The sequence below is a fragment of the Pseudorca crassidens genome, chromosome X (genome assembly GCF_039906515.1).
Source record: "Pseudorca crassidens isolate mPseCra1 chromosome X, mPseCra1.hap1, whole genome shotgun sequence".
NCBI classification, from domain to species: Eukaryota; Metazoa; Chordata; class Mammalia; order Artiodactyla; family Delphinidae; genus Pseudorca; species Pseudorca crassidens.
Window position 1 is genome coordinate 21,059,018 of NC_090317.1, and position 13,208 is coordinate 21,072,225.

At 34.7% G+C, this 13,208-nt stretch overlaps 1 protein-coding gene across 1 annotated transcript in view; it reads left to right on the top strand.

Annotated features, from left to right (window-relative positions):
* ZNF280C (zinc finger protein 280C) overlaps nucleotides 1–13,208 on the top strand; it is a 54,557-nt gene that overhangs the window by 13,638 nt on the left and 27,711 nt on the right. The window contains exons 4-9 of the mRNA XM_067722463.1: nucleotides 34–180; nucleotides 2,804–2,863; nucleotides 2,963–3,099; nucleotides 8,806–8,917; nucleotides 11,817–11,990; nucleotides 12,140–12,249. Coding sequence (XP_067578564.1) covers nucleotides 34–180; nucleotides 2,804–2,863; nucleotides 2,963–3,099; nucleotides 8,806–8,917; nucleotides 11,817–11,990; nucleotides 12,140–12,249 — 740 coding nt within the window. The remainder of the gene's footprint in view (nucleotides 1–33; nucleotides 181–2,803; nucleotides 2,864–2,962; nucleotides 3,100–8,805; nucleotides 8,918–11,816; nucleotides 11,991–12,139; nucleotides 12,250–13,208) is intronic.

The window sequence follows — 13,208 nt, forward strand, 5'->3', positions numbered from 1 at the left end:
ATAAAATTTGATTCTCTCTTTTTGAAAAATTAGATAATTCCAAAATGGCAGAACTGTTCATGGAATGTGAAGAAGAAGATCTGGAACCATGGCAGAAGAAAGTAGAAGGAATTGAGGATGAAGACGATGATGAGCTGATCTTTGTTGGAGAGATACAAAGTTCAAAACCAGCCATTTCAAGTAAGCATTCACTTTCAGTGAAGCAAAGTTTTATAAGATGTTGCTTCTAATGGAAAACCTGGGGCTGTCTTATATGTCCTTGTTACTCTATAAGGAGCTGGAGGTGAGAGAGAGAGAGCATAGAGGTCAATAAGAATTTGTGAGAATCAGAGGGAGAATGTGGTTGGGGACTTGAATAAGGAGATGTGAGAGGTAAAAATATCATATGAGAGAAAAGGAAAATGTTAACTAAATTACCTAAAGGTTAAGATTACCTAACAACATTGTAGGCCTTTTGAGATTAGAAATCATAATTTTATTGGAGCCAAGTAGCCTATTTACTTGTTTATTTGTTAATTTTTCTTTTTTTCCCTTAAGCCCAAATGTACCCGGAAAAGGAAGTGTTGGAATGCTTTGCTTAAAATATCAGACTACTAAATAAGTTTGTGTTAGTCTCTGATGGAGTTTCTTAACACCCAGGCAAGTGCCTCATCAGAGTCATCTTGATTCATGGCTACAAAAATTAAAAGGTGCTGGTCTGTGTACCAACATGGCCATTAGCTTCTGGCCACACCCATCTTTCAGCAACTCCTGATTACTGTATATTCATGAAGAATATACAGTGGCCTGATCTTCAGCTGCTATATTGGGATGATGCAGGCAGTCAGCACACTTAATCCTTAATCCACACTTTCTAGGAGAATATGTCCAGTACCTTTGTGGATTTCTGGTAGAGTAATTAGACTTGACATTGTTATAATGTTAAAGTGAAGATATTAATGATGTCCAATCAGAAATGTGTAAAATGCAGAGGAACAACATACTGAGTTTCAGTGGAGAATGAGGAAACAGATTCTTTCTCATTATACTTACTTTTGTTAAGATAGGAGAATTTACCAAAGAATGTAGCCAGCATACCAGTGTTTTCTTACTTACTATGGCAGTGCATAATAGTGTAGTTTAGAGAAAAGTTCGTAACTTTCTGAAAGCCTAGTTCTTACTTCTCTTGACTCTGAACTTAGAATAGCACTTCTATTCAGTTTTATAAAAGGTAGAATAATTTAATTTAGTTTAATTCTCGGTATCACTTCCTGTGGCAAATTGAGAGATGCTAAGTGGAGTGCAACTTCAAAGAAGTAGGCATGTTGGCATATTTGCTGCCGATAGAGGAACAGAATATTCTCTTAATGTTCCCTAGTCACTGTGATTATTTTTATACTGAAATATTGCCATATTTCAATATTATTCAAATCATCTTATTGAAAGCATGACAGTTCACATTGGATTTATATCAGTTATAGATGACTAGTACTCAACTAGAATAATGTGTATTAGTATTTTTTTTAATATCCGTTTTTTAAAATTAATTTATTTATTTTTGACTGCATTGGGTCTTCATTGCTGCGTGTGGGCTTCCTCTAGTTGCAGCAAGCAGGGGCTACTCTTCATTGCGGTGTACAGGCTTCTCATTGCAGTGGCTTCTCTTGTTGTGCAGCACGGGCTCTAGGTGTGCGGGCTTCAGTAGTTGTGGCACACAGACTCAGTAGTTGTGGCTCATGGGCTCTAGAGTGCAGGTTCCATAGTTGTGGTGCACGGGCTTAGTTGCTCCGCGGCATGTGGGATCTTCCGGGACCAGGGCTCGAACCCTTATCCCCTGCATTGGCAGGCGGATTCTTAACCACTGCACCACCAAGAAAGTCCTGTATTAGTTTTAAGTGATTCTGTCAGAAAGAAAATTGACCCCAGTGAAATTTCTTTTCTAAATAACTCAGAATTTAAATGATTTTATTGATGTTTTATGTGTGAGCCATAAAATATTTTAGCATATGGAACATGAGCTAAATATTTAAAAAGAACCACTGTAAGAGGGGGGATAAAAACTTGTGTTTGATACACTGCAGTCACCAAAAAGTACTATAGGAATAGCTCTTTACTGGTTTGGGTAAATACTTACCTTGAATTTCTGAACAAAAACAATACCAGGTTGTTTGAATGAGCAGATTTTTCTCCTAGAAGACTTCTGTAGTGCTTAGTCAGAAACCCTACTTTTGTGTGACCCTTTATAGAATTATTTTATGAGATCTGGTTCTTTTCTACTAGGAGGGGAAAAAGGAAATTTTTTGATGTCTTATGGGATTTTTTGGTCTGCTTTGTATCTTCTCCTGATTAGCAGTTTTCTAAATTTTCATTTGATTTCTCAATAACCTAGAAGTTATGGGTTCACATGGGTATACGAGTGAGCAATATTAAACTGATACAGAAAGAAGGTCATGTCAGGCTCAAATTGACTTTTGGTGTAGTAGGTAGATATGAGATACTTTTGTAAACTCTAGATTCAATTTAGTCTGCAGTCTCTGATGGTATCCCTTTCAGAAGTCAAGAGTAACGGTACAGATAATCCATCAGCTTGCCCATAATGAAGCTTCCAGGCTTTTAGGGGTGTGAATGTGGCATGGAGATTGGGGAAGGACTTGATTTCCAGTCACAATAACCCAGGTCTATATACAACCCTGTCACCATTAAGAGAAAAAAATATACTTCAACTATTGGTTATATATGGATATATTTTTGGAAAGTTTTTTCTATTATCTTAATATATATTTCATTCAAATAAAAATTTTTTAAATAAATATAATTTTTACAGATATTTTGAACAGAGGTACTCCCAGCTCATCTTCAAAGGAATTAAAGACAGTCAGTCAAGGTATAGTATTATTGTATTATTTTAATTTTAAAGTGAAATATTTTGACAAAATTGGTTGTGTAGAGAAATATTCAATATTTTTGTAATTTTAAAATACAGGTGTTACTGATGTTTTCAAGCCTACAAGTGAATTCTACAAACACCCGACATCAGATCCAGTGGCTGCCTTGCCTAGACTTCATCCTGAATCTAAATCTTCACATAGCTCTGATACTGTTCAGAGCATGTCTAAACCTGTAAGTGTTTCTAAAACTACAGAATTAGATCAGGGACACAGTGGATATTATAATACCCAGTCAGAATTGTGGACTATCATAGTTAGTCACCATCCCAGTAGAAACATAATCACTATCAGAAAATGTCACCATCTTCAAAGTGAGAGAGTGACATGGACATATATACACTACCAAACGTAAAATAGATAGCTAGTGGGAAGCAGCCACATAGCACAGGGAGATCAGCTCGGTGCTTTGTGACCACCTAGAGGGGTGGGATAGGGAGGGTGGGAGGGAGGGAGATGCAAGAGGGAAGAGATATGGGGACATATGTATATGTATAACTGATTCACTTTGTTATAAAGCAGAAACTGGCACACCATTGTAAAGCAATTATACTCTAATAAAGATGTTAAAAAAAAAAAGGAGCAAGGGAAAGTGGAAGGGCTATTACAAACAAGGAGTCTGTGATTGGGAGAATGGGATTAACACATATATACCATTTTTTTAACATCTTTATTAGAGTATAAAAAAAGAAAATGTCACCATCTTTATGATGGCTCAGCCAATACCCAAAATAATAGCTGCAGGAACTAACTATCCAACCTGTCAATAAATCAGGTAATATGCTTAAATAGGTGTAATATTGAAAACTATGCTATCGAAAGGTGAGTAAAAAAGTATAATCAGTAATGAAAATTGCATAATGGCAAAATTCTTAAGACAGTAAACTGAACCAGGCATTCTTTTTTTTTTTTTTTTTTGCGGTACACGGGCCTCTCACTGTTGTGGCCTTTCCCGTTGTGGGGTACAGGCTCTGGACGCGCAGGCTCAGCGGCCATGGCTCACGGGCCCAGCCGCTCCGCGGCACGTGGGATCTTCCCGGACCGGGGCATGAACCCGTGTCCCCTGCATCGGCAAGCGGATTCTCAACCACTGCGCCACCAGGGAAGCCCTTAAACCAGGCATTCTTAATTGGGAAGATTTTTCCAAGGTCATTATTGCTGTTTATTTTGAAAACATACTTTCATAGTTTAGTTTTTAAAACTTTTAACAGAAATAATATATAATGGTAATATTTAACATTTGTTAGTCTGTCAACATGGGTAAGTCTTAGTTCTAGATGCTATATATAAATTAATCTCTTTTAATTCTTATGACTTTCTTATGAGGTAAGCGCAGTTATTTCCCCCATTTTATAGTTGAGGAAACTGAGGCTCAGAGAGTCTAAATGATTCACTCAAGGCCACACAGCTGGTAATGATGGATCTGGGATTTCAATCCAGGTTAGCCCAGAGTTTTTAAAATATGCACATACACACATCATACATACATTTAAGTATGTGCTTTTAAAAATAGAAGCATTGCCTTGGAGCAGTGGTGTATTTCACAGACCATTGGGGTTCCCTGAGACTCTCAGTAGTCTGTGAGGTCAAAACCATTGTCATACTAACACTAAGACATTTGCCCTTTTCACTCTGTTAACATTTGCACTAGTGGTACAAAGGCAATGGAGGGTGAAACTGCTGGTGCCTTAATATGAGTCAAGGCAGTGCCACCCAACCCTACTAGTAGTTTTTGTATCGGTGGCCACCAAGCACTCACAGTAGAAAAATTTCACTTTCACTTAAGAATATTCTTGAGGAAATAATAAATTGTTTCTAATTTTATTAACTTTCAACCCTTGAATACACTTCTTTTTAAATATTCTGTGTGACGAAATGGGTAGTATGCATCATAAAGCATTTCTCTATCTGCAGTATAGAGTTTTTCTTGAGGAAAAGCACTTGTGAGATTGAATTGCAAGCTGAACTAGCTGTTTTTTTTTAAATAGAATGCCATTCTTACTTGAAAGGATGACTGATAAAGCACCATGGAGTAATTATTTATTGCTGCTTAACAATAGTACCACAAACTTAGAAGCTTAAAGCAATATATACTTACTATTTCATGGTTTCTATGAGTCTGGAGTCAGGGTATGGCTTAACTGGGTCCTCTGCTGGGCCAGGCTGCAATCAAGGTGTCAGGCAGAGCTGCAGTATCAGTTAATACTGCTCCCAAGCTCACATTGTTGTTGGCAGTATCCAGTTCTTTGTGGGTTGTCAGACTGAAGGTGTCAGTTCTTGTTGCTGTCAGCTGGAGACCGTCCTCAGTTCCTTGCTGTGTAGGCCTTCCTAACATGACTTGCTTGCTTCCTCAAAGCCAGCAAGGGAAAGATGGCCTATGTAACATAATCATGTACATCCCGTCACTTTTGCCATATTCTCTTGGTTAGAAGCAATCACAGGTCCCGCCCACACTCAAGGGGAGATTATACAAGTCTTAATATCAGGAGGAAGTTATGGGGGCCACCTTTAGAGTCTATCTGCCACACACAGTTTTTCAGTACTCAGAAATATACAAAGCATGCCTATCATGGAAGAAAACTGATACTATTCTTGCCAATGATAAAATTTGAGCTTTCAAGCAAAAAATTCAATTTTGGAAAACCTATATCTGTATTCAGAGATTATTATCAATCATAGCCCTGGACTAATGGTCCAAGAAACCTGGATTGAAAATGAGACTTGAATGCTGATTCTGTCTTTGTTCCTAAGTAGAGCATTTTCACAACCTCTGTGGGCCTCACTTTCTTCATTTCTAAAATGACAACCTTTACCCAGACCGCTGGCTCTCAAACTTGGATTCTCTAAGTATCCACAGGCTGTTCTTAATGTTTTTATAAACTTAATAGGTGCACCTGATAATTGCAGGCTACAAGAAATGCAAAAATTATTTGATTTTAGCTGGAATCAGATTAACTCAGTGGTTTCCTCATACTGTAATAAGCTGTCTGGCATTTAGGAAAAACAAACCAGGGAATTCCCTGGCAGTCCAGTGGTTAGGACTCGGCGCTTTCACTGCAGTGGGCCTGGGTTCAATCCCTGGTCGGGGAACTAAGATCCCACAAGCCATGTGGTGAGGCCAAAAAAAAGGGGGGAAAAAAGGAAAAACAATAAAGGAAACATCATTATTTAAATACAGATAGATGAAAATCATTTCTATGTTGGACCCAGGGAAGAAGAATAATAAGGAGGAGGGATATCTTTCATGTTAGAAAAGTTAGAAACTAGAGCTCATCCAAACTCAGAATTTTTTGTTTCTGTGGGCATGGTTGTTTCATCAAAGTTACTCAATCAGGTTCCCAATCCTAGAGAGTTTTTTAAAAATAGAGATTTTTGTCAGTTGGTCTTGGGTGAGACCTGGGCATAATAGATTAAAACAGAAAAATCTCCAGGTGATTCTGTTATGCAGCCACAGTTAAGGATGACATATATTCTCAAATGAATTGAGAATCCTATGTTAGGGAATTTTCTCTGAAATTCTTAAACTTTTTCATTCTCTTTAACCTCAATAACTCTTTTCAGCAGGCAGGGACATAATTATTATTATCCATTTTAAAGTAAGTCTGATATAGCTTAAGGCACAGGCTTCGTAATAAGGCCGACCTTTGTTCTAATTCCAGCTTCATCATCAGTAAGAAGCTGGGTTGTACTGGGAACCTTACTTAACCATACTTAACTTTAGCTTACCTGTTTATAAAATGGGAGATCATATTAGGTCTTCATTAGTACTGCTGTGACAACTTCTTAACAGAATACATGTAGTACAGATCTTCTTTGACTTCTTTGATGGGGTTACATCCTGATAAACACATCGTAAGTTGAAAATATCCTGAGTTAAAAATGCATTTGGGGGCTTCCCTGGTGGCGCAGTGGTTGAGAGTCCGCCTGCCGATGCAGGGGACGTGGGTTCGTGCCCCGGTCCGGGAAGATCCCACATGCCGCAGAGCGGCTGGGCCCGTGAGCCACGGCTGTTGAGCCTGCGCATCTGGAGCCTGTGCTCCGCAACCGGAGAGGCCACAACAGTGAGAGGTCCACATACCGCAAAAAAAAAAAAAAAAAAAAATGCATTTAATACACTTAACCTACCAAGCATCATAACTTAGCCTAGCCTATGTTAAACATGCTCAGAACACTTACATTAGCCTGTAGTTGGGCAAAATCATCTAATACAAAGCCTATGTTACAATAACATGTTGAATATCTCATGTAATTTATTGAATACTGTACTGAAAGTGAAAAACAGAATGGTTGTAAGTATACTGATTGCTTACCCTCGTGATCACGTGGCTGACTGGGAGCTGTGGCTTGCTGCCACTGCCCAGTATCAAACCACATATCACTAGCCTGAGAAAAGATCAAAATTCGAAGTATGGTTTCTGCCGAATGCGTATCGCTTTCACAACATCGTAATATGGAAAATCGTAAGTTGAACCATCGAAAGTCTGGGACCATGTGTACTGTGAAAGAGGCAAGTACATTTTAAACAGACAATAATTGGTGGCTACTATTTCAGTTGCAAAGGAATAACTTGAATCTCATAAGTGACTTACCCAAGGTTCCATAGTTAAATAAATGGACAAGTCTTCCGAATCCTAGTCTATCACCTTTTGTACCTTACCATTGTATTTGGTATCTTTCTGAACTACTTTATGAGATATTAAAAAATCCCAATTGGAGAATTATTTTAACAAGTTATTTGTTTAATAATATATCTGCTTTCTGAAACGGTGGTACTTAATTGACCAGAGTTATCACCTAGGAAAGGATTTAAAGTAAAGTGTTAAGTTTGTTTGGAGGAACTTCTGTTAAAGAACTATTTTGGGAATTGCTAGTAAATATTTTCCATTTTTAAGTGCAAATATTTACCTTGTAGTTAGATTGTGCTTGGTTACAATTAAGTCATATAGCTATTATTGATTTTATATAATACATGGTAAAGCTCAAATGCAGAAATCTGCCTGTTATGCCTCAAATTCTAGGAATAGAATGGTTTGTGTCACTTCAATATCTGTCTCCATAACAAGTCTCTGTCAACAGAAAACTTAGTAGCAAAGTAAAATTCTTAATACATGATTGTCTCTCTCAACTTGTAAGCACAAAACACGCAAGCGGGATCCTTATATTCCCATGATAAAGGTAATATGTATGGGGTTTGGTGCAGAGCGGGACAGGGGTTGAAAAGAAACGGAAGAGAATTTTGTTTTCTGCAGATGGTTAGTGTGGTATATAGAGTACATCAATCAGGACTATATTTTATACACAGGTGTCTGGTCCTCTTTTTTCCACTGAACTTTATATTAGAAACATTTCTTTGTCATTGGCTGTTTCTGAAAAAATGTTGCATGATAGTCTATTATTTAATTTATTTAACCGTTCCACCATTGTTGGACATACAGGTTTTTAATTTTTGCTATTATAAATAATTCTCCATTAAATATTTTCATTTCCTTAGCATAAAGTCTTGGAAATGGACTATTTAGAATAATTGGATCAAAGGATATGAACTTTTTAAAGCCCTTGATAGATACTCCCAAAATTTTCTTGCAGGAAAGTTGTACCAAAATATAACCTCTACTTTGCTAGTAATATTATCATTATTTTTAAATGTTAACTGTTTATTTAAAACTAACTTTAGATTTTCAGAAAAATTACAAAAATAATCCAGAGAGTTCTCATGTACCCTTTACCTAGTAGATGCTGATTTTGACAGCAAGTAATAAATATCTTTGTGTTTTATAACTTATTAGTAATTGAATCATTAAGGTTATCTTTATAGTATTGACATACAGTTAAATTTACCTTTATAAAACTTTGTAAAACAAATAATTATAACTTATTACAGGATTTTATAAAGACTTCATCACAAGATGAATCGGATGATTCTTCAGATCTGGTGTTAGACTTGACCCAGGATTCAACACCACTACGCAAACATGGAACAACAGTTTATATAGGTTTGGTTTGGCAGTTTTTATAAATATAATAAAAAGAGACTTGATGAATATATATATACGATGGATTTCTATTTTGAAGCCTGTATCTTCATGCTATGTTTTTCATATATTGTAAAATGGAAGCTAATCATTCCTGAATGTCTTTCTTGGGTGATTTTATATAAAATCGTATTTAATGATAGAATATTTTATTTCTTTTTATTAAGTTGACTAACATATTCTTTGAGCTCATTCTCACTTGGAGCCAGCCATGCACTGAAAAATCTTAATATAATTTCTGTGAGTCAGGGAAGTCCCCTGATACCCTAATACTATGGTTTAAAAAAAAAGTATTAATTACTTGGTAATTAGTATGAGAAAAAATGCATGGTTATAGTTGATTTCTTAATAGGCTAGAGTCTTTCTATCAAAATTAATGTTGTAGATGTGATAGTTAAATATGGTTATAGGGTAGTAGTATAAAATGGCAATACTAAAGAAATAAGTGATTTGCACATAGTAACTACTCAGTAAATATCCATTGAAGGAATAATGAAAATTTCCAGTTAAAGAAGAATTATAGTTCTTTGATTGTACACCATAACAAAGTTCTTCATTAACCTGAAATAGTATGCCATGAAGTTTTATCTAGTTGAAAAATTCCCTGTTATCAAAGCAATTATTGTTTCTATGTTAGCAAATTTGATGTATTTCACTAACTGGAGAAAGGTACACAAAAATTTTTGTGAATATTTAAATTGTTTACTCACAAATTAGTATATATTTACAAAACCAAAATAGAAAGAAATTTATAGTAATATGTGCGCCGAAAACATTTTCCCTTGATAATATTTGGTTTGATAATCACTTATCTAGGTGCCACTTATCTAGTGAGTAAAATAACCAAGAACCAAAATAAATAAGATGAAATAGATGTCTGAAGTCTGATTTTATAATGCACACAGTCTTTATTCATAGAAAAAATCTGTGAATTCTTGAAGCTTCCACTCTCCCTCTCTCTCTAAGTTGTTATACTGCAAAGAGTGGAACTTTGCCCTAATGGTAAATAGGTTTATAGTTGATTAGGAAGATACAGGCTTGAGCCTCTATTCTAAATATTTTTGTAGCCTTTATTAAATCACCTAACCTCTTTACACCTCAATCTTCTCATATTATTAAAATAGATATTTTTATTTTTCTCACATAATGCATTCATTTTCTAGACCTGAAATCAGCCATTTAGCTATATAATTTTGATTCTTGCTCTGTTTATCTCAGGGCTTTTTTGAGGCTCAAATGAGATAAGTGAAAAGTGAAAAATTCATTAAAGCATTGAAAGACTTGACAATAAACATTGTTAGCATGATAATTATGAATAGTAATATGGACTATATGTTCAGAAGCATGATTAATGGACTCCTGTCTAGGATGATCATAGGATATTGGAGATGGCTGGATTTGAACTTGATTTTAAAGAAGGAGAATGGGATTTTTATTGGCACTGTTGAGGATAGCGAACAGCACAAGCCAGAGGCAACACAGATAAATAAGTTGAAGAATCAGAATTTAAAACTATTGAGCTCAGAGTGATTTTATTTAACTTGGAGATTTATGCATGCTTTAAAAATTATATATAAAACAGCCTATTAGATAACTAGTTGCCTAGTCCAAAATACCAGCACTCATTGGTTGTTCAGTGAACCTAAGCAACTGAGAAGAATGTTAGTGTGATTACACAGAAATCAGTCCTAAGTGTCTGCAATATAGCTGTCAGTAATCATGTGCTTGAAGATGGAAAAAAATCATTTCTGTGTTATCTCAAAGAATGAAACGCAGATTTGACAGAGGAGCCCACTGGTGTAATACTCTTATTTTCCTGGCATATACCTATTCTGCTTCTCCTATTAGTATACAGTTGGGAGCATTAAAACATGTGCAGTTTTAGAATCTTTATCACAAAGTACAATTGTGTGTTATTTTCAAAAGGGACTTTTTCTGGGTCTGGTTATAGCCTAAATAGCCCCACTTCTCTTGCAAATACCCTGAATTGCATAATTCTTTAGCCTTTAAGTGATGGTTTTCAAACTCAAAACTATTTTCAGCAATGAAATCTCTATTCAAACAGAATTTTATGTAAAAGTCTCATTTTTTTTTTAAAGTAAAATGAGAATTTCTCTGTCTGACATGCCCACTGAATTCCCTAAAACAGAACCATTAGGCTCAGGGGAACATAGTTTGAAAGCCATCATACTAACTCCAAACCTTTTCATATGAATAAGTGAGGTATTGTCATTCAAGATATTTAAGATTAGTTGTTTCTACTTTGCATGTAGGAATTAAATAGATAATTTAAACTACCCATCAGGTTGTTAAGTGGGAAAAGAACCAACTTGGTTTTCCATTAGATATCTTAGGACTTTTTTTCAAGTATCTTAAGGAGTTTCTCTAAGTTTTTAGATTAGAATATAAATTGTTTTTGTTTACAAGCTCAAATGCATTGAAGCATCTGAAGAGAAATTCATTTTTTGGAACTGAGCTTTTAGAGTATTCTCTCTTCTGCCTTTTTTTTGGTGGGGGGGTGGCTTGGGTTTTTTTGGTCCGACTTCTTTCATGATACCTATTTATATATTAATTTGAAAGCATCTTTAGAATTTTCTTGCATAAAAAGTTTATTTCATGAATTGTTCAAACTGTGTTGTCCATAATGGTTATTTGTGCGGTTTCTTTCTACCTATTGATCATATAAATTTTGGTCATTCTTTATTGTCAGTTGTATGATATGGTAATTCAATTATATTACCTTTATCTCCAAAGTATTCTTACTGAATTTTAAATGTAAGGCCATTTTAGTAGCATTTGTAAACAATATTCTATACTAAAGCAATTTCAAATATCTTTCCCACTATTTTAATCATTGTAGATCTAGAAGAGTCTCCGCCTATAATAATGGAATATTGTTCTCTTTCTCAACAAAACGTTGTTAGTCCAAAAAAGCCAAAGATCACCGAAGGAGTTTCTGACATAAGTCCTTGTGCTTCATTGTCTTTAATGAACACTCCTTCAGTGACATCCTCCCCTGTCTTGCTATCGAAAGGTAAATATGAATCTGGTGTATAAAAAAGAAATGGTATTATTTATACATAAATTTCAGAAATTGTGATGAAGTTTAAAACTGTTATTACTGGTTGGGTTTAAGGTTAAAAAAGGAGAATTTGACTCATAAAACTCCTTAATTTATTTTAGGTACAAATACCTCACCAACTCTCCATAAAACTGCAACACCTCTTGTAAGATCTTGTCCAAAGTGCAATGTTCAGTTCAATCTTTTGGATCCTTTGAAATTTCACATGAAGGTAAAACTTTTTCAAAATTTGATTTTTAAAAATATTCACAAATCTCTGAAAATATTAATATTAAAATATTAAGGATTGATATATAGTAAATGCTAGTTTATCCAGATATTTAGATAAGAAATCTTCTCATTGGTATTTTCATATAACTTAAGTAAAAATTGATACTCATAATGATTAACTTTATAAGAGATTTTAAAATCCTTCCCAATCATTAAATTATTAAAATTAAGTTTACAAACACTACATATTATATTTTAATTTTTAATGAAATAATATATTAATCGGGATATTTTATTGACTAGGTCATGCCATTCTTCAAACTTCTTGTAAAGCAGGCATTTTATTAGGTGCTTAATCTTTCATGTAACTTAATTTATTTTTTTATGTTATTTTTTGTCCATGGTGATATATGCATGTCACATTACTCAATGAAAATCTTAGCCTTGCATTTTAATTTTTAGCACTTAGACATAAACTCCTAATGGTGGAGCATTTCATATGAAATGATAGTTTTTAACTCAATCCAGAATATAGTATGTGTAGTTGTTATAAATTAATTCTAGATTTATATTGGTGTAAGAAGCTCTTGTAATTAGGTTTTAGGTAATTTTCAAAGTACTAATGAAAATATTTTAAAATATTTTAGTAGATACTACAGTGTCCTTTGTGTCTGTGGAAAGATAGTCCATATTCTTTTTGTATGCCTAGTATAAATGGCAGGAAGGGGGGAAGGAGGCAAGAAAAAAGGTAGTGTAGGATATATGCAGAAAAGAAGGGATGAGAAGAATACAAGGTAAAGAAAACTATTTAGTAAAAGTTATTGCTCACTATTTCAAAGATTGGCAATTTTTTCATTGAAATTCAGCATTTTACAAAAAAATGTAGAAAGAAAAGGAGCATCCTGGAATTCCAATTACAGTCTCTTTATTCTTGGGCAAAACTGTATTTGATCTATCACT